At 40.6% G+C, this 22,591-nt stretch overlaps 1 protein-coding gene across 6 annotated transcripts in view; it reads left to right on the top strand.

Annotated features, from left to right (window-relative positions):
* CLCN3 (chloride voltage-gated channel 3) overlaps positions 1 to 22,591 on the top strand; it is an 86,300-nt gene that overhangs the window by 21,504 nt on the left and 42,205 nt on the right. The window contains exon 1 of one of the 6 annotated variants that reach the window (XM_024130803.3): positions 13,174 to 13,335. The exons of the other annotated variants lie outside the window; for them this stretch is intronic. Coding sequence (XP_023986571.1) covers positions 13,257 to 13,335 — 79 coding nt within the window. The 5' untranslated portion in view covers positions 13,174 to 13,256. Of the gene's footprint in view, positions 1 to 13,173; positions 13,336 to 22,591 lie in introns of those variants that run through there. 6 annotated transcript variants of the gene reach the window in all.

Raw genomic sequence — 22,591 nt, 5'->3', positions numbered from 1 at the left:
AGCCCGTAATTCAGATTTATGCAGATCTTGCTAATGTTCACACATTTTATTACAGAAAACCAACAAGTCACATTTTGTTGCCACCAATCCCACAATCCCATCAGAAGTCTTTAAGTGCTGGGAAGCTGTCAGGCTCACACTGGTGAATACAAGTTTTCCAAAATTTAATTTTTGCTTTTCTTCAGGAAGGAACCATTGTTCCACGGTATACACAAAAAAGGCTTTGTGTGTTCTTCCCGTTAAAAGGATGTATACTCAAGAGTTGCGATTTCATAAAGCGAATAACTTTCACTGTTTTATGAAGGACATTTGGAAGGGAAACAGGCCTTTGTTCTCTGGTGGTAACATGGTGTTACAGAATACAGTGCCTGCTAGTCCGTCTTGGTGTCACTGCTTGGCTTTGTGCTGGGTGCCAGCCTTGTACCTACTATTGCTCATGTACCATAAATACTGCAGAGTGAAAAAGACAGATACTGTTGTGTAGGCTCACTAACCCTCCCACCCCCACTCCGAGACTCCTGGGGCCTGTAAATAGGTTACTTTACGTGGTAGAAGGACTTTGCAGTTTTGAGTAAGTGAGGAGTCTTGAGATGGAGCGATTTCTCTTGGATTATCTGGGTAGCTCCTTGCAAGGCGGAGGCAGGAGGCTGAGTCCGAGACCCGAGGCTGGGGTACTAAGAGGAAGGGGCCGTGGCCCAACCGGAGAAGGAAGGTGAAGGGCGAGGGGAGAAGTCCCCCTGGAGCCTCCAGAAGGAGCGCATCCCGGCAGACACCTTGATTGTACACGCCTGACTTCTGCAGCTGGAAGAGAACACATTTGTATTGTTTCAAACCACTCAGTTTGTGGCAATCTGTTACAGTAGCAGTAGGAAACTGGTGCAAGTGTATCATTTCAGTCATACACAAATGTGTTATTATGAAAATGTTTTAACCCCACAGACCTCCTGAAAAAGATCTTGGGCATCTCCAGGGGTCTGTGGGGCACACGTGACCATACTGTGAGAATTCTGACTTAAGATAAGCCAGCTGCAAAATGCACATTGGGTAACTGAATAAGGTAACTTGCTGTGTTTGTTGTATTATAAGCTATAAGAATGGAAGGGCTTATATTAAAAAGGGTAAAATCTGTTTGTATAATGTGATCCCAGTTCTCTTAAAATACTATATACACACACATACCCCACACAAATTTAGAGGGAGATACACCAAAATAATGATTTTTTTCCCTGGGTGATGGAATTTTTTTTTTTTTTAAATGCTCTGCAGTGTTTTCCAAATTGTCGCCAATTTGTCTTCAGATTTATAAAACTGAGCCAAAATTTCCAACTCACTATAAGGTGTATTTGTCAATGTAGGAAGATAGAACATATTTCATGAAGAGTTTAACTTGCTTTATAACTTAAAATCTAGCCATGTGGCAAACGGGCCTTCTTTGGTTATCTTGTGCTGGGCGTTGTAAACGTCAGGTTGGGGCTTGGGCCTGGCCGGCATATCTCCAGGTCTTTGAACATGTTTCCTCTGCCTGTAATACCAGTTAGTACATGTGCTTTGCTTCTCAGGTTACACCTCACGCCCCTAGAAGGCCTTCCCTGACTTCTCAGGTTTGGCTTAGGGGCCTCTCCTGTGTTGTGAACTGTGTTGCTTTTGTTGTATGTTTGCTTTCTTGACTTTTCTTATTTGTTTTGGTTGTAGCTTGCCTTCCTCCTAGACTAAGCCCACTATCTTTCTGTCTAATTATCTTACTAATTTATGTTGGCCTGTAAGTCATTTATTTTTCTGTCTGCATTGTTCTGTTTAGAGCTGATCCATTATGTACTGATGACATATCTTAACTCTTGATGAGCAATCTTATTTTCCTTATTTCTAAATTTTGTGGGGCTGGGATATTAGTGAACCGTGGACAGCCACGGATGCTGTTTATTTCATCCTCCCTTCTTACAGTGTTTAATATATTGGCATACATCCAGTAGAAGCTTGTTAAAAGTCTGCTACTTTTTAAAATATTCATCTGTTTAACATATTAGCTAGTCTTATTTTATAGTGTTTAGGAGTCTTTTTTCTTTTTTATTTATTGAACGAATATTGGTGTATTGAGAAAAGTTTTGGTTTAACTGCACGTCTATGAAGCTAGTAGGATATTCAGTGGAGTGGTAGGCACTGTCATTCACCCGTGTTGTTACAGCTGTACTGCACGGGGGCCCAAAGTGGCAGTGCCATCGTCATCCAGGAGGGAAGAGGCACAGGATGGAATATACTGTCTGTGTTTTATCCAGCTCCCTGACGGTGGTCACTGTCATCACTTCTCTTTCTCATTTTTCTTTTTTTTCTTTTTTTAAAAATCAGTTTGCTTATTTTCAGCTGCATTGGGTCTTTGTTGCCATGCACGGGCTTCCTCTAGCTGCAGCGAGTGGTGGCTCTTCTTCATTGTGGTGGCTTCTCTTGTTGCGGAGCACGGGCTCTAGGCACACGGGCTCAGTAGTTGTGGCTCGTGGGCTCTAGAGCGCAGGCTCAGCGGCCATGGCTCACGGGCCTAGTTGCTCCGCGACATGTGGGATCTTCCCGGACCGGGGCTCGAACCCGTGTGCCTGCATTGGCAGGGGGATTCTCAACCACTGCGCCACCAGGGAAGCCCTGTTTCTCATTTTTCTTATCTGAAAAATGAAGACAAAATATCAAATCTATTCTACCCACCCAACTCAGATTAGTTTTGAAAACAAAGTAGAAGAATATAGTAAAAGAAATGGTGCAAATGTTCCTATTATACCTGAGAGTCCTTTGTGGCAATTTTGGCTTGGGTGCTCAAAGGTTAAAATTACTTATACTTAGGGTAGCCATTAAACAGCTTACATCATGACATTCACATAGATTATCCTGGGTTCACAATAATCTTATATGGTTAACTACAGGGCTTAGTGATGACTTGGCTTGCCTTGGAGAAATGCTAATTCTAGACCTGGGGCAGGGAAAATACAAGATGAGCCCAGGGTATGTGTAGTACCAGAGGAAGGAAGTGCTCAAAAACAAAAAGATGAAGGCGTGTCAAAGGAACACTGGAACTAACCTGAGAGAGTACCTAGTGACCAAACCTGGAACCATTTGAGCAAAAACCAATAAGGTAGAATGGGATTATAACCAAAGTGTAAGATGAATATAAATGAGTACATATACATACAAATAAATAAATGGGGGGAAAAAGACAAGTCTCCCATGTAGAATTCCAAATAATTTATGTAGCTATTCCACCCTCATGGAGGAGGAGCTTAATTCCTACCTCCTCCTTTGAGGGTGGGCTAGACTTAGTGACTTACTTCCAAAGAACAGAGGAGGGGAAAATGGTAACTCTGTGGTGGAGAAAGCTGGCGAACACTGTTATAACCGAGTACTGGATGTTCCCATCAGCACTGAGGCCATATGGATGTCACATACCCCCAGTATGTGACGAGAAGGGCACTTGCCTTTGTGATATTCTTTCCAAAGACCCATAATCCCAGTCTAAGCACAGGAGAAACAATAGACAAAGCTAGACTGAGGGCATGTTTTGCGGGACAAGGTCATGAAAACCAAGGAAAGTCTGAGAAACTGTCAAGACCAGAGGAGTGGAGTGGAGACGCATTGACTAAATGCAATGTGGTGCCCTGGATGGGACCCTGGAATAGAGACAGGACAGTAAAAGAGAAGCTGGTGAGCTGGAGAATGTCTGGGCTTGACTTAGTGGTAATGTACCAATGTCAGTTTCTTAGGTGAGAAAAATGTGCCCTGGACCCATGAGATGTTAACAGTCTGGGAAACTGAGTGAGAGGGATTCGGGACCTCTTTGTACAATCTTTGCAACTTTTTTTTTATAAATCTAAAATTAGTCCAGAGTAACATTTATTGTAAAATATGAGTAGGAAAGAATTAACTTGTAAATAGTAAAAGCAAGTGTGCTTATTGCAGAAGATGTGAATGAGAAAAGGTAGTACATTGAGATCACTCATAACCCTACTACCCGTGGATAGCTGATTGTTTTCGTATCTTTTTTCTAGACTTAATTCTATGTATATTCCACTCAGCAAATAATTCTTAGCCTCCTTTATGGGCCAGGCACCATGCCAGGAGCTCGGGATAGAGCAGCAAACAAGAATGATGTGAGTCTCTCTCATGGAGTCTGTGCTCTGCTGAGAGAGAGCGAGTGCCATTAAAATAAACAACAATCCCACAAGAACCAGTTACAGTGGTGTTGTGGGAAATGCTGTAAAAGAAGCAGTACGGGCGTGAGGACGTGTCGGGGGGTAATCTAAGATGCACCATTGGAGGCAAGAACTGAAAAATGAGGGGTCGGGCAGGTGAGGGAGGGTGGATTGGGGCCCCTGGGAGTTCGGGTGCAGGTGCAGGTACAGGCGGGGGACCCTCAGGGAGGAAGGAGTTAGGAGCTAGAGGCGGGAGGGGCTGAGGCTGAAGAGGTAGTCAAGCGAGGTTGAAATCCTGCATTCTAAGGTTTGGGCACTTTTTCCTGAGGAGTGATGGGGGAGTAATATGTTAGTAATTTTAGAAGATCATCCGGCCGCCATGTGAGCAGGTGGATGGAAGGTAGTGAGAGCAGGGAGGTAAGTGTGGTGGGTCAAAGGGAGGCGATGGTTCTCTGGCGGGCAGAGCAGCAGATGCAGAGCGGACGGATACGGTACAGCTTCTGAGGTGAAATCAGGCAGACGTGCTGATTGTTTGGATGTGGTTGGGGGTGAAAGGAGAGTTAAGTGTTCTGTGTTCCTAGTGTGTGAAGCTGGTAATGCCATGTATGAGGCGGGACCTTTTTCAGTTAAGATTAAAAGCATTGCCTTATGTTACAAAAGCTTACCTTAATAATTTTGAACGGTTGCATAATATTTGAATACATGAATGTATTCTAAATTCCTAGCAAAAATTACTGGGAGGAAGGCATTTATTAATATCTGTTAATGTGTAGTGAATACAGTGGTTTGAAAATGGATGGTAGAATGGTTGCTAAAGACACTAAATGCTGCTAAGACAGTTGGAGCTGGTCGCTTCCTGTGACTAAGAATAATAAAGTTCGGGAGGAAGGCATTTATTAATATCTGTTAATGTGTAGTGAATACAGTGGTTTGAAAATGGATGGTAGAATGGTTGCTAAAGACACTAAATGCTGCTAAGACAGTTGGAGCTGGTCGCTTCCTGTGACTAAGAATAATGAAGTTCTTTGATGTCAGCTGCAGGTAGAAAACATTACTAAAGTAATCCAAGAGTAATTTTTTAGTGAACTCAGTTCCTTGCGTGGAGATTTGTAAGCAAAAACAAATTACTGAGAGTGTAAAGTTGTGGTATAGCTCAGTAATCCAAGAAACGTATTCTGAGTTAGGATAATCTGACTTTGCTACAGCTTTTCAGAGGTTACGTTTGTGCATGATGTCATCAGTAGGTGACAAGTTGATTTCCGTTTCATCTGGCATCTACCGATGACATTGGTGGCATGGTTCTCATGAGTGAGGCATTTGGCCCTAAAGTTGAGCTTGGCAACATACATTCAACCCTTTAAAAAACATGAAATGGTTACATCGTGAATCCTCAGTAAAGGGTTTTGTAGAAATTCTTAAAATCAAGTTAATAAAACACTGCCAGTACCATTTAATGGTTATCTGTCAGCAGAAGGTCAAAACTCTTTCAAACCGTCTACTCAGAATTATTTTTAGAAATGAGCAAATAATTCTAGGGTTCATCTGATACTTATTCTAAGCAGTGTTCTTAACACATTTAACACCATTCACATTCTGTTGACACAACTACCTTGTAAATATTTTCTGCACCTGTATTTCCTACTTAATATGTGTGGAGTAGGGGACTTCCCAAATGTGTGTGCTTGGATAAGGGTTAGGTCACACATTTAGGGAGAACTAAGCCATACTAAGTTTATGAAGTGCTGTAATTCAAGATGTTACTAATGAACTAGGAAAAAGAACTTGGTATTGTAAAGTGGTGCCTTGATGCAATTAGCCTAAAATACCAATGGAAAGCCAATCAAATACTGGTTGGATATCCTCAGGAAGGTCATTGGAAAGAAATGAGCTTAGTTTTGATTTTCATATATAGAGCCTGGTGATTTGTACTTCAACTGTCACCTGTAATTATTGTCATTGCTCCACAAAAAGAGGTCCATAGAAAGTTAACTAAAATTACTCGGTCAATGAATAATTGTTTGGTATGTGTACTCTACCCCTCTTACCCTAATGTCATGATGTAATGAATTGACTTTGTTCCTGTGCACGTAGAGCATTACTTATGCACCGTTCTTGGGAGAGTTGAGAAAATAGTCGGTTAAATCCCGTTTTGTGTTGTGGTTCCAGTTAAAAGTTTCAGTTGAAAAAGGCTTCAGGAGTTATGAACTAAGCCTATAAAATCATCAGCTGAAGTAAATACATAAAATCGTAGGGCGTCTGTGGACCTGTTTAAACAGTTCTAAAACGCTAACATTTAGAGCAAGTTCTTTGGAAGAATCTGTGCTTAGAACAAATGAAAGTCAGTGTAGATACTTAAGAACCTGTTATCTGTAACTGATAGACACTGTAAATAAGATTTGACTAGAGGGGTTTAGGATAGGGAAGAAAAAAAGAATAATAAGTCCACACTAAATGTTAGTAGAATTAGAGATATTTAGGATAAATTTCTAACTTTTCAGACTTTTGAATTGTGAGGTATAACACACGTCAGAAAAATGCGTAAAGCATACTTGTGCAGCTTAATGAATTATTACAAGGCAAGCACCTTTGCAACCCACTCAGGTTAAGAAAATAAAGGATTACTGTACTCCAGAAGCTTGCTGATCACAACCCCTTCCCTTTCCCTAGAGATAAATACTGTTTTCTCTTTGTCTAGTCACTTTTTTCACTTTACTTTATGGTTTGATCGTCTAAGTATGCATCAATGGGATTATAATTTAGCTTTGCCCTGTTTTTGAAGGTTAAATAAATGGAATCATACGTAAATATTTTTTTCTTGTTTTTTAAAAAAAATTAATTTTTGGCTGCGTTGGGTCTTCGTTGCTGTGCGCGGGCTTTCTCTAGTTGCGGCGAGCAGGGGCTACTCTTCGTTGTGGTGCGCGGGCTTCTCATTGTGGCTTCTCTTGTCGCAGAGCACGGGCTCTAGGCGTGTGGACTTCAGTAGTTGCGGCACACGGGCTCAGTAGTTGTGGCTTGTAGGCTCTAGAGCGCAGGCTCAGCAGTTGTGGTGCTTGGGCTTAGTTGCTCTGCAGCATGTGGGATCTTCCCGGACCAGGGCTTGAACCCGTGTCCCCTGCATTGGCAGGTGGGTTCTTAACCACTGTGCCACCAGGGAAGCCCTGTTTCTTGCTTTTATGCAGCATGATTTTGAAGAATCTTCTTTGCTGCAAGTAGTAGCGTTTGTGATGTTGCTGTAGACTATATCATTCTTTTTTATAAATACACCACAGTATACCTACTCATTTTACTACTGATGGATCTTTGAGTTCTTAACAGTTTTTGGTGGGAACAGACAGTGCTATTTTGAATACTATCCATGTATCCTAGTGGGTATGTGCACAAATTTCATTGGTCTGGGTGTGAACTTGCTGGGTTGTAGGCTATGTTCTCCATGGTGGTGTTCCACTTTTCACTCAGGTAAGCATGTATGAGAGCTTCCCTGGCTCCACATTCACCGACCACTTGATGATGTCTGACTTTTAAGTTTGTCCATCTGCTGGCTAGGTTATGGATTCTGATTGTGGTTTTAATTTGCATTTCCTTGGTAGCCAAAGAGATTCAGCATCTTGTCATGCTGATGAGCCATTTGAAAAAAAATTTTTGAAGTACCTATTCAAGTCATTTGTTGATTTTTCTGTTGGCATATCTGTCTTAGAGGTATGTAAAAGTTATTTATTTTCTGTAAACAAGCTTTTTGTTAAATGTGTTGTAAATATCTTTTATTCTGTGGGTGGTATTTCACTCTCTGTCTTGGTCTGTTTGGGCTGCATAACAAAAATACCACAGACTGGGTAGCTTCAACAACAGACGTTGATTTCTCACAGTTCTAGAGGCCAGGAGTCTAAGATTGAGGCACTGGCTGACTCCATGTCTGGTGAGAAGGAGCTGCTTCTGGTTCATAGTCTGCCATCTTTTTCTGTGTCCTCTAGGGAGCTCTCTAGGGTTTCTGTTATAAGGGCACTAACCCTGTTCATGAGGGCTCCACCCTCATGATCCAGTCACCTCCAAATACGACTACATTGGGGATTCAATATATAAAATTTTTAGTTTTCAATGTATAAATTTGGTGGGATACAAACATTCAGTCTATAACATTCTCCTAATGGACAGACTGTGAACAGATGTTCTTAATTGTAATGTGGTCCTGTGTCATAATCTTTTGTGTTATGGCTAATGCTTTTTGTCGTAAGAAAAATTTCCCTACCCTGAGGTCATGAAGATATTTTTCCCTATTATTTTGTAAGAGCTTTATTTGCCTCTCACATTCAAGTCTATAACCCTCTGAGTGATTTTTGTGGGTGTGTATGGATAAGGGTGTATTTAATTTTTTTTTTTTCATGTAGGTAGCCCATGGTACCAGTGCTACTTACTAAGAAAACCATTTTCTTACCCACTCTTTTATAGAGCCACCTCTGATATATATCAAGGGTCATATGTAAAGGAGGGTCTATTTCTAGACTCCCTATTCTGTACTGTTGGTTATTTTTCTAGCTTTATGTCAAAAGCACTGTTTTAATCACTCTAACTTTATAAACAGTCTCAGTGTCTGGTAAAGCAAGTCCTCTCACCTTATCTTTAAGAGTGTCTTAATTATTCCTGGGCCTTTTCATTTCCATGTAAATTTTAGCTGAGTTTGTCACAGAAATGCCTGTTTGGGTTTTGTTTTGTTTTTTAAATTGAAGTATAGTTGATTTACAGTATCCTGTTTGGTTTTTTGATTGGCATTTTATTAAGTCTGTAGATCAGTTTGAATGTTTCAGTTCATGAACATGATATACTTCTCCATATATTTGGGTCATTTTAAATGGCTTTAGTCTTTCCTGTTGACTTTGTCTTCATTCTTTGTTACACTAATTTCTAGGTAATTTTTTAATGCTATTGATAGTTAATGCTGTTTTTATTTGAAAATTCAATATTTTATATGCTGGTATATTTTGAAATTCAGTTGTTGAATATTGATTTTTGAAAATTCATCAACTTTGTTCAACTCTTACTAATTCTAATGACTTATTTGTGATGTCTTTAAGATATAGTCATATCATTGGCAAGCAGTGGCAATTTTGTTTCTTCCTAATCCTTATAGCTATCCCCTCCCCATCTGCCTTTGCTTGACTGCACTGGCTAGGACCTCTAGTAAACTGTTAAATGGTAATGGTGATTGCAAGTCTTTTTTTAAAGGAATTAACAAAAAAAAAAGGAGCATGCAAATCCTAATCCAAAGAACATTGAGCCAAGTTCTGCATTGGGGTCTGTTTTAACTACTCTTCAGCTCTGGGTTGCTTTTTTTCTATATATATCGCATTATGTATGTCTAAAAGATAATAATTCTTTTAAAGGCTATTACATCTAAAAAATAAATAATTCCTTGTAATCAGTGATCTTGTCTATTTCACATTTCCCCAATTGTTTCATAAAAAATTGTACATTGAAACTGGTTGACATGTCTTTTAGATCTCAAAAAAAAAATTCTATAGGGCTCCCCTTCCCTTTTTTTTTTTTCCTTACTGTGTATTTGTTGAAGAAACGAACAAATCAGGTCATTTGTTTCCCATTTTGAGTTTTCCTGATTGTGTTCCTGAGCTGTCATTTAACATGTTTCTGTTTCCTGTATTTCCTGTAAATTGGTAGTTAGATCTAAAGATAAAAAACATTTTTGTTTTTTATTTTTTAAGCACTTATAATGTAGATTTCTTGGATCATGTGGGTTCGGAGGGGCTTGAAGGTTGAACATTACATATAGTTATGTACGTGTAGTTATAGTGCATGGTTATAATCATATAATCATGCCCTGTGCCTCCCTGATTCTCACACCTCCAGAATCCCACATCAGTTTGAGGTTAGAATCGAGGGTGCATTTGGAAGTAGAAGTACCTGCCCCTTTTGAAATTCTAAGTCCTTTTTTATGCTGCCACTTAAGTGTTTTGTTTCTTCAGAGGTTCTGTCCGGCGTGTCGACTAAAAAAAAAAAAGCACAATGTGAGAGTTGTGAGTTAAGTTTTATTTGGGGCAAAATGAGGACTATAGCCCGGGAGACAGCATTTCAGAGACCTCTGAGAAACTGTTCCAAAGAGGTGGGGGCAAGGTCAGTATATATGTGATTTTGGTGAAGGGGGAGTCCATGCAGTCAGCACATATTTTTTGCAGAAGGTTTCTGCTAGTCACGTGGAGCAGACGTCACTATGAAGGATTTTAGTGCTTTTCTAGAAACGAGGAGATGCAAGAATTGGGCTCATAAAATTGGCTCCTGAAAATAGCTAACTCTCTGAAGACCTGTTCTGCCAGTTTTCCCCAGAGCCCAGAGCGCCTCAGTCCTGCGCTCCACCCTGAACTCCTTTCAGGGGGTGCTGCAGTTCAGCGGCCGCAGCGGCTCGTGATGTGCTCCTTGCAGAGGGAGATGGCAAGTGCCAGTCTGTAGGTAGCATGAGCATTCCCCTGCCCTGCCCACAGCCGTGCCGAGGAATTCTTGAATTTGTCTTCTGCTCTCTTTAACTGTAAGTCAGCCTCTTGGTCTGATAATACCTAATCTGTGTCCAAGTCCTCTTCGGCCACACCTTCCAGTTTACCTCTTCCCTTTCTAAAGTGTAATTGGAAGGCACCTTAGCCTGAATAATAATTCTTTTACTTTAGGAGAAAGTGGCAGCCATGGACCCCATAAGCATGAGAAATGTGTTCATTTCTGCAATTTTTTTAATTTTCAGATTTATCATTACAAAAGTAATCATGTATTTCAAAATTAAATAAGTAATATATTTGTTTAAGAATTTTAAACAACGTAGAACTTTATGTAAAGTAAAAACTGAACGTACCATCATCCTCCCCACTTCCACCTCATTCCTTCCTCAGTGATAATTGTTAAGTTTGGTATATCTCATTTTAAACTTAACTCTATACAGGTACACAACATATTATATATACATGCATACATATACAAATGTTTTGTTCTTTAAAAATATTCGAAACTTTTTACTTATGCTACAAAACTTCTACCTATGCGACACTGTTAATGTATTTTATAGGGGAGGTATTCTTCCCGCTCTAGTTAGCGTTAGCTAGCTGTCATTTTCATTTTTCCTGTATGACCAAGTTGTAAATCAGGAAAAACAGGTTAAGAGAGTGCCTACAAATTACCAGGAAAACTTGTAGATAGCTTTTCATTTTATAAAAAGGCATGGAAGGATGTAAGTAGTATAAAAACTAATTTATAAATGCCATATAGCATATATTTTTTTAAAGTCTTATAATAGTAGAACTTAACACACCAAAGTACCAAAAAGGACCAAATTTATACTCAGTTAATTTAACAAAGTTAGCTCTTTGTTTAAAAGTTCGCTTTCCTTGTTTAAAAAAATCATTTCGGGGCGTTGGGGGCTCGGACGGGACAGGGTCGTGCCAGGGCGGGGCGGGGGGGGGACGGCGGGGAGGGTGGAGTTGCTGGGCTCTGACCCCTTGCCTTGCAGTCTTACTGGGTGACAAATGAGCTACTTCGGGGGGGGGGGGGGGGGGGGGGGGGGGGGGGGTGGAGTTGCTGGGCTCTGACGCCTTTCTCCACGCAGAAAAAAGAAAAAAATCATTTCCAAGAAAATTGGAAAAATACAGAAAATAGAAAGAGAAAGCCACCCATGGTCATTTCATAAATGTTAATAGCCAGAATCAGAATTAGATGGAATAGTCCTATGGCAGTAACTAGTCTATACTGCTTTCCCAGAACCTTTTTTCCCAAATCCCAGGTGGGATTTTATAGGAAGGTATGTCTTTCTGAGGTGCAAACTTTTTGAAATTTAAAAACTTTATTTAATCTAATTTTTTAAAAGTTCCCAAATATCTAAGATGTACTAGACGAATAGAATTTCTCTCTTTACTGCCATCTGAGTCCTCTCTTTCCTTCTCTTGCCCCCAGTTCTCATATAAAATCGTTGAATTGGAGGAGACCTTAGGGTTGGCTCATTCAGTACTTAGGAAAACAAATTTTACAAAGCCTCTGAGTCCTGTGGAGCTGCTTCTAGTGAATAGCGCATTTCTGATTAGTGGCAACGCCCCGCCATAGCTATTTCGGAAGGAGAATCTCCTAGTCTAGAGCAGTCGACTGAGAGGCAGCTGTAAAAGTTTGCGCTCAGCTTAATGAGCATCCGCTTTTTCTTTTTCTTTTGGTTGGAACGACAGTTTCAAACAAAAAGAGTTCCTTTATTTCTGAATTTCATAAAATGTCTAGCAAAGAGACAGAGTGCACTTTGAGACATATTTCACTGAAAGCCTTTTTATTTTATTTATTTATTTTTTCAGCACAACAAAAATCTTTGTGAGGTAGGAAAAGAAGTCAGGAGAGAGGAAATCTCCCACCTAGTACATCTCTTTTTTGCATAGTTTCACAACTAGCTAAGTTACTTACTTAGGATGTTAAGTTTCTTTCTCCTCACACCTGGAATGTCTTACTCGCCAGTTTCTTGAAGGAAGGAAATAAGAGGCTGCTGAAGGGGATTAGTACCGACCCAGTTACTGAAAATTTGAATACACAGTAGAAGTCCGCATTAGTACATTTTAGATAATTAGGAATAGGTTTTTAAACCCAAGTTTCTTGAAGCCTTTGGTATCTTCTAGGTCTTTATGATTCACGTGACGTTACTACCTACAAATTAGTATATTTTTACAGTAAAATCACACGGCCTTATTAAAGTGTCCCTCGCATTTATCTCCATTAGGAAGGAAAAGGTTCATGCGTTGTGGACACGCAGAATTTCCGTTCACAGCTCTGTGTCGGAAACCGAGAAGTACGGTTTCTGTCGCCGTCTTGTGGTTGCCCCCTTGCTGTGGAAGCTGTTTGGTCTGTCACCCCCCGGGCTTAGTCACCGTCACACGTAGCAGGACCCGCTTGATGGGGAGGCGAGCCCGTCGCTCTGCCAACCGTGGCACCTTGGTGACGTCAGCCCGCGGGGCTGCGCGCGCCGACCGGTCGGGCATGGCGGCTGCCCATCCTGCTGCGGCGGGGCTGCGGGGCGCGCGCGGGCGGTGAGCTCGCGAGCTTTCCCTCCGCTTCTTCCTGCGGACCTCGGCCATGGACGCCGCCTCCGACCCCTACCTGCCCTACGACGGGGGAGGAGACTGCATCCCCCTGCGGGAGCTGCACAGGCGAGGTAATGCGGGCGGGCGGCGGGGCTGCTCCCGGGCCGTGGGTGTCGAGGGCCTCGGAGGGTCCTGGTCCGGCTGTTCCCTGCGTGCGCATCGCGGCCGCCGTCACAGCGCGCCCCGGTCCTGCCGGGTGGCGCGGGCAGTGGCGCTTCTCCACCGTAATTCACACCGCGGAATCCGGTGCGTGTCCCGGTGCCATTGGATTTCAGCTGCTGCCGGTTACCGTGGAGCGCCTGCACCCTAACGTCAATTCCTAGGAGAAGCTCTACCTGCCTTTTAGAACACTTTCAAATGGCAGTAGAGAGGAACACTGTTTTATATGAATATTTTTATTTAGCATGCATTCAGCTGATTAACTACATTGTCTTCCACAGGTATCTGGTAAAAAATTTATATGATAAAAACATATAGGATCATTTTTACACATCAGAAAAAATCAGAGTCAGTAGTTTGTAAAAGCCAGAAAAGCGCCCAGCATTCATGTAAGTCTTTCGGCAGGCACTGCCAGAACTGATTACATGTTAATTAAACTGCCCTTTTTTCATTTTTCTTAAACTGGTTGTTCTGAAAATAGACTGGCAGTTCTAGAAAAAAAAAACTGAACCACAAGAAAAATCTCTTAGCTAGATGACTTCATTTATGAGCCACATTAGTCTGAATTTCCTGCATGATATTATGACCTCATTTTGTAAGTAAGGAAGTCATGATTTTCCTGAGCATGTTTAGCCTCTTATTTAAAATATAGTTTGTATTCCGATAACACCTTTCTTTAGTATTATTCCATTAGGATGAAAAAATGGTAATATATTTAACAAATACTTATTGGTTGACTTGTGTCTTCTAGACAGTTATTTTAGGCTCTGAACATTTGTAACATTTATATATCCCATAGTATTCTGTTGTTAGTAAAAGCGTGCTTTTCAGATTTTGAGAAAAACTATATGAAGATCAGGTTATATATTGTGCTTTCCCTTAGCTACCTTTTTAGTAAAATATACATCTATATGTACATATAAATTATTTTAGAACATTTGGGGAAATACCTAAAAGCATAAAGAAGAAAATTAAATTTTCTCATCATCTTAGCACCTAGAATTGTTGGGTTTGTTTGTTTTTCCACTTCTAATGTGTTCCTATGCTTTCCTTTTTTTCTGTGTTCCCATCATGCCTTTTCTGGTAGGGATTTCTTTAAACAGGAAACAACGTGAATGAATGGTGACTGTTCAGATGTCACAGTATTTGCTAATCAGTAATTAAACTGTGTTTTCTTTGAGCTGTTTCAACCTCCGTTTGTTGATTTATAACAAACCAGAAGACCTGGGGTTGGGAAATTTAAATTCCCAGTGTTAGCCATGGCAATCTTTGACATGACTTGGCATATGGACTCCACCTCTGTATAAGGTGTGCAAGTAATAAGAAGTAAGCCAAAGCTTATGTGTGAGTAGGCGTGGTTCCTGGTATGATTATTACTAAACTAGAAGCTTTTGGCTTCTATTATATTTTCACAAATAGTCCTTTAGGAACCTTGCTTAAGGTCTAAGTCAGTCCCACTCTTGGCAGCTCAGACGGGTTCCTTATCCCTTGACAAGACCTTCCTCAGCCAACCTAAGCCGTTTTGTTTGAGAGTAACACTGTGTCTTTGTAGTACAGGTCAGTTGGTTATTAGGCTCACTTGACCGTTCTGTAGCATCCTAGCATCTGTGGGTAAGAGGTTATTTGTGTTCCATTATTTATGACCTTTTCTGGCCGTGGGTCAAAACAAAGGAACTGGAGATATGGAGACAAGCAGTTAACATGAATCAAGAAAAAGAATCAGCTTCCCTGTAAGGACAAAATTGCAATGACTAGAAATATCTCTTGGGACTGGGAAAGAGCGGAGAGGCAGATAGCCCAAGTATCAAATTGTAAAGGATATCAGTGAAGGAAACAGAGACTGTTTACTGAATCCCTGAGTGCTAGAGTTAGGAATTACCTTTGTGGAATAAATTAGATTTAATGCTCCTTGTCCAGGCAAGATGGTAAATATGACAGTTCCCACTTAAGTGAATAATACAGAGACTAGAAATATATGTAGATTAAAAATAGAATTAGGGCTTTCCTGGTGGTGCAATGGTTAAGAATCCGCCTGCCAATGCAGGGGACACGGGTTCGAGCCCTGGTCCGGGAAGATCCCACATGCCGCGGAGCAATGAAGCCCGTGTGCCGCAACTACTGAGCCTGCGTTCTAGAGTCCGCGAGCCACAACTACTGAAGCCCGCGTGCCTAGAGCCCGTGGACCACAAGGAAGAGCAGCCTCTGCTCACCGCAACTAGAGAAAGCCCGCACGCAGCAACGGAGACCCAGTACGGCCAAAAATAAATAGATAAAATAAGTAAAGTTATTTAAAACAAAATAGAATTAGTTAATATATTGTTGATGGATTAGGAGTTAGAAATTAATATGACATTTTAGAAATAGTTATCTTTGGGGGTAAATTTCCTATCAGACACTATGAAGTTCTTTCATAAAATGTCTCTTCCATTTTCATCAAGTGGGGGAAAGAAAACCTTTGGTTTATTTGGGTTGTTAGTTTTATACTCTGACTTTTTTCCTTATTTGTTCATGAAGTTTAGGTAGTTTGGGGTTGAATTCTTTTTTATTCTAACAGGCCCTTACTAGTGGGTTTCATCTTTAGGACTTTTAGCATTATTTGAATATTGTTTCATTTGAAGTTTGTGTTGAGCTCTCTTGTGTGTCTAAGGCACTCCCAGGTGCTGTGGAGAACTGGTGGGAGTAGTAAGGGTGATATTAATAAGAGCTATACACTGTTCTAATAAGTGCTTTACGTGTGTCAGTTCATTGATGTGTAGCACATTATTTTCATCCCTGTCACAGACTGTGAAGTAGGAACGGTTATAATCCCCATTTTCCTGTTGACAAGACTGAGGTAGAGAAATGTTTAAGAAAAGTCAGGATTCAGTGCAGATGATGAGACTCATAGTCTGATTGTGGAGACACACTGCTCTGCACCGTGTATGTCCCTGTGATAACTTGGCATGTGCCGTCCGGTAGGAGCGTAAGAAGGCTTCCCAGGTTTACAGACAAATGAAACCCCAAGGAAGCTAATTTCTCGTGACTGGTACAGACTGCATGTTCTGTGAGCCTGTTCTTTGCGGGGCGGGGGAGTGGAGACCAGTCTTCTTTTGACAAGTCTTATCAAAGTCGGCCGAGTTTCCACGTCCACATGGGATTTGATACGCGTTCCTGGTGGGGAGGATAGGCTCGTAAGTGCTCTGATGGGACCAGGTGCCTAGTATGTTGTTCCCTGATTAGGTTTGTTGTGTCACTGGGTCAGCTAAAGGGCTCCTATAGGAAGGTAGAAGAGTGCCAGATCCCAGAGGAACTTGAATGCTAGACTAATACTGGTCTTAAACCACAAGAGGTGTGGCTTTCCTTCTGAAATAAAGTTTGAGGGTTTTTCTTTTTCTTTTTCATTAGTTAATTTAAAAAATTTTATTTATTTATTTATTTTTATTTTTGTCTGTTGGGTCTTCGCTTCTGTGCGAGGGCTTTCTCCAGTTGCGGCGAGCGGGGGCGACTCTTCATCGCGGTGCACGGGCCTCTCACTGTCGCGGCCTCTCTTGTTGCGGAGCACAGGCTCCAGACGCGCAGGCTCAGTAATTGTGGCTCACGGGCCTAGTTGCTCCGCGGCATGTGGGATCTTCCCAGACCAGGACTCGAACCCGTGTCCCCTGCATTGGCAGGCAGATTCTCAACCACTGCACCACCAGGGAAGCCCTTTAATTAATTAATTTATTTTTTGCTGCGTCGAGCGGCTTGCGGGATCTTAGTTCTCTGACCAGGGAATGAACCCGGACCCAGAGCAGTGAAAGCGCTGAGTCCTAACCCCTGGACCACCATGGAGTTCCCAAGGTTTTTTTTGTTTTGTTTTGTTTTTTAAAGTTTCTACCTGAAATCATTTCTTGACATCCATTAGCTCAGACATATATTTAAGTAGTAAAGCTTTTTTCTTCCTATTATAATAGATGAATTTGTTCATTTTTATTCCCTCCTGAAAGTATCAGTAGTTGGCATTTTTTGCACGTTATTTGAAAATCCAGGTGTTAGATTCTTATTGCCATAGGGGCATTCTGTAGATCCTTTGTAAAATGATTTTAGGATTCAAGTCCTGATTGTACTTCTCTTACCTTTAATCTTCTAGGCAACTAGAAAATTAAATCTCTTTCTACAAATTAATTCATCTTATGTCAAAAAGTCTTTGTATTCTAAAATAATAGTATAAAACAAAGCCTGTCTTTAGATTTATTTTGCCCACAGTATATGAATTTAAAATTTTCAATTATATGTGTTTCATATTACTATCTCTAGCTCTATGTTCTAAAATTAGCTGACACTTTTAGTATGATTAATTTTATACCATCTCATGGCTTGTTGTAAGTTAAAAATGCTTTGTGTTTCAAGATATCAAAAAGTGAACAGGTCTCTTGCCACGTAGATTAGGTTTGTGATTTTGGCTGTTTTCCCAGCATTGAGGTCTCTGTTTCGTGCAGACACGAGGCCACAGGAGACTGGTGGCTTAAATTGTATTTTAAAGTTTTGTTTTTGTTTTTTAATAAACAGATGTTTAATTTGTAGTTTTTTGGTAGTCCTTTACAACCTTAACTAGATCAAAGATGGATTTGCTTTAGTTTGTCAGTTTATTCCCTCCACCATTTAAGAGAGCAAATTCCGTGAATCTTTTTATTCATGTAATCTACAAATCATCTTATGCGCAGAGATAATAAATGAATGTGGAACTTGTTTCCAGTTATACAGACGTCTTAATACCCACTTTATCATCCCTACCTAAGAAAGTGGCTTTTTATTTTGGGGTGTCAATAGAACAGAGAAGGAAACAGTGAGTTGGGTAATTCAGCGTTGCTACTTACTGGTCGTGTATCTTCTGTCAACTTCTTTGCCATTTGGTTTTAATTTCCAAGGCTTTGCCGTTTAAATAGGTGGCAGTTAAGTATGACTGTGAATGGCAGAACAAATTTAAAGAGTAAATACTTTATTTATCATATTAATTTATCCAGCAGATGTCCCGTTGACCACCTCCTAAATACCAGCACTGTGCTGTTACACTTTTAATCTTCCATTTGGAAATCTGCTGACATTCTGGGACTTCCACTATCAACTTACAACACTCACTTTCCCCTCCCTCACCAGGGTGACCATTTCTTATCAGTAGGGTCACAGAGGGAGGAGAAAATCCACTGGGGACTAGACTTCCTGCTCTTAATACACAGATGAAACTGGGCTGTCAGGGAATATGCAGAATTTTAGATTTCTGCCTGCCTTATTCCATAATTTAAAATAAAAGCATATATGTTTTACATGTGTGTGATAGGACAGTAATCCGCCTATGAGCGTAAATGGCAGGGATCACTGCTCTCCGATCTTTTGAGATTGACCCCAGCGATAATAAGCAATAGTCTTAGTAAACAAATATATACCTACTTTTGCATGTAGAACTATTATTTGGATATTCCCCTTTGAGAAAAAACTTAGACTGCGGAAGAAGTGTGATGGTGGAATTTACTAATAAATTAGTTCACTCTAAGGTGTAACAATTAAGTACTGTTTTTTTGTAGCTCAGTTCAGCAAATATATATTGAGGACTAGTGGGTGGGAACATAAAGGTTTTTATTTGTGGGAAAGCAGATAATTTCATTAATGTCTGTATTTCTCTAGTTCAGTGTTTGTCAAATTACAGGTTTCAGCATGTTGGGTTGTGACCAATATTTAAAAAAAGAAAAAAAGGGGAAGGAAGGAAACAGAAAGTAAAAATACCAGAGTATATGCCAAATAGTAAATATGCTGAACTTTGGTTTTACTTAGGTGCATATCTGTATACTGTGTCAGTGAGAAATATTTCTTGCTGTGGGCCACCATTAAAAAAGTTTGAAAACCAGTTTCCAGGTAAACCCCTGGAGGGGCAGTTGGCTCTGCTTCCTGTGCCTAAGATGAGTTTGGAACAACCTGAGGATGAGAATGGGATGTGTAATTGTCACTGACCTCTGCTGAGGCACAGGGATGTGAGTGCTGGTACCAAAGCAGTGCCAGTGACAACTTGTGCAGCAGACTTGAGGTCTGGGGCCAAAGGCAGAGAGGGCTGGTGATGGTGAAGGGTCGGGTTGTATTAATTGTATGAGCGCTCAGTGCATGTGCGTAGGTGTTTTGGGAGAAGGCAGCATCAACGGTCTTAACCTACTCGCACAGCAACAAGCAAACAAACTGTGAAGCTATTTTTAGGTAGTACTCATAGTGGTAAGAAATACCTTTGGAATCAAACTACTTGAGTTTGAATCCATGTTCCACTACTTAGTATGTGGCCCTGGGCATATCTCTTAACTCTCTGTGCCTGCCTTTTCTAATTCGTAAAATGGAGATTGTAATACCTATCTCCTGGGGTGGTTGTGAGGATTAAATGAGCTAATATATGTAAAGCGCTGAGAACAATGTCTAGCACACAGTAAGCACTCAATACATGTTAGTTCTTTTATTGTTAGTATTACACACAATGTCTGGCCTCTAGGTGGGAACGATTATCTTAATTCTGATGTAGTCTCGTTTATCTGTTTTTTCTTTTTCTTTTTTTTTTTTTGTGGTACGCGGGCCTCTCACTGTTGTGGCCTCTCCCGTTGCGGAGCACAGACTCCGGACGCGCACGCGCAGGCTCAGCGGCCATGGCTCACGGGCCCAGCCGCTCCGCGGCACGTGGGATCTTCCCGGACCGGGGCACGAACCCATGTCCCCTGCATCGGCAGGCAGACTCTCAACCACTGCGCCACCAGGGAAGCCCTGTCTGTTTTTTCTTTTGCCACCTGTGCTTTGGTGTTTTATCTGCAAAACCATTGCCTCACCCAAGGTCACAAGGATTTACTCCTCTGTTTCCTTTTAAGAGTTTAATAATTTTAGCCCTTACATTTGGGTCTGTGATCCATTTTGAGTTAATTTTCATGTATGGTGTGAGGTAGGTAGGGTCCAACTTCATGCTTTATTTATTTATTTTTTTTTTTGCAGTACGCGGGCCTCTCACTGCTGCGACCTCTCCTGTTGCGGAGCACAGGCTCTGGATGCACAGGCTCAGCGGCCATGGCTCACGGGCCCAGCCGCTCCGCGGCATGTGGGATCCTCCCAGACCGGGGCATGAACCCATGTCCCCTGCATCAGCAGCCGGGCTCCCAACCACTGCGCCACCAGGGAAGCCCCCAACTTCATTCTTTTACATATAGCTAGCCCATTGTCCCAGCATCGTTTGTTGAAGAGACTATTCTTTTCCCATTGATGAAAATATTTCTTTAAATAATAATATAACCAGAAAACTACTAGAGCTCATTAAAGAATTTGGTAAAGTTGCAGGATGTAAAATTAATACGCAGAAATCTGTTGCATTTCTATACATTAACAACAAAAGATCAGAAAGAGAAATTAAGGAAACAGTCCCATTTACCATCGCATCAAAAAGAATAAAATACCTAGGAATAAACTTATCTAGGGAGGCAAAAGACCTGTGCTCTGAAAACTGTAAGAGACTGGTGAAAGAAACTGAAGACGACATAAACAGATGGAAAAATACACCATGTTCTTGGATTGGAAGAATCAGTATTGTCAAAATGACTATACTACCCAAGGCAATCTATAGATTTAGTGCAATCCCTATCAAATTACCAATGTTAAAATTTGTATGGAAGTACAGAAGACCACCGAATAGCCAAAGCAATCTTTAGAAAGAAAAATGGAGCTGGAGGAATCAGGCTCCCTGACTTCAGACCGTACTACAAAGCTACAGTAGTCAAAACAGTATGGTCCTGGTAGAAAAACAGACATATAGATCAATGGAACAGGATGGAAAGCCCAGAAATAAATCCATGCACTTATGGTCAATTAATCAACAACAAAGGAGGCAAAATATACAGTGGAGAAAAAGACAGTCTCTTCAGTAAGTGGTGCTGGGAAAACTGGACAGCTACATGTAAAAAAATGAAATTAGAACATTCTGTAACACCATACACAAAAGTAAACTCAAAATGGATTAAAGACCTAAATGTAAGACCAGATACTCTAAAACATCTAGAGGAAAACATAGGCAGAACACTCTGACATACATCATAACGGTATCTTTTTGGATCCATCTCCTGGAGCAATGGAAATAAAAACAAAAATAAACAAATGGGACCTAATTAAACTTAAAAGCTTTAGCACAGCAAAGGAAACCATAAACAAAATGCAAAGGAAACCTACAGAATGGGAGAAAATATTTGCAAACAATGTGACTGACAAGGGATTAATCTCCAAAATATACAAACAGCTCATACATACAGTTCAATATCAAAAAAAAAACCACAACCCATTCAAAAAATAGGCAGAAGATCTGAATAGACATTTCTCCGGAGAAGACATACAGATAGACAAAAAGCACATGAAAAGATGCTCGATATTGCTAATTAAAGAAATGCAAATCAAAGCTACAGTGACGTATCACCTCACAGTGCTCAGAATGGCCATCATTAAAGCATCTGCAAATAATAAATGCAGGAGAGGGTGTGGAGAAAAAGGAACCCTCCTACACTGTTGGTGGGAATGTAAATTGGTGCAGCCACTATGGAGAACAGTATGGAGGTTCCTTAAAAAACTAAAAATAGAGCTACCATATGATCCTTCAATCCCATTCCTGGACATATATCTGGAGAAAACCATAATTTGAAAAGATACATGCACTCCAGTGTTCAAAGCAGCACTATTTACAATAGCCAGGACATGGAAGCAACCTAAATGTCCATTGACGGATGAATGGATAATGAAGATGTGGTATATATATATATATATATATATATATATACAATGGAATATTACTCAGCCATAAAAAAATGAAATAATGCTATTTTCAGCAATATGGATGGACCTAGAGATTATCATATTATGTGAAGCATACTGGACAAAGAAAGACAAATACATGATATCGCTTTTATGTAGAATCTAAAAAAAAAATGTGATACAAGTGAACTTATATACAAAACAGAAATATACCCGCAGACACAGAACGCAAACTTATAGTTACCAAAGGGGAAAGCAGGGGGAATAAATGAGGAGTTTGGGATTAACATATACACACTACTATATATAAAATAGATAACCAACAAGGACCTACTGTATAGCACAGAGAACTCTACTCAATATTTTGTAATAACCTATAAGGGAAAAGAATCTGAAAAAGAA

This window comes from Physeter macrocephalus, chromosome 9 (assembly GCF_002837175.3).
Source record: "Physeter macrocephalus isolate SW-GA chromosome 9, ASM283717v5, whole genome shotgun sequence".
Classification (NCBI taxonomy): domain Eukaryota; kingdom Metazoa; phylum Chordata; class Mammalia; order Artiodactyla; family Physeteridae; genus Physeter; species Physeter macrocephalus.
This window is presented reverse-complemented; position numbering and strand designations above follow the sequence as displayed.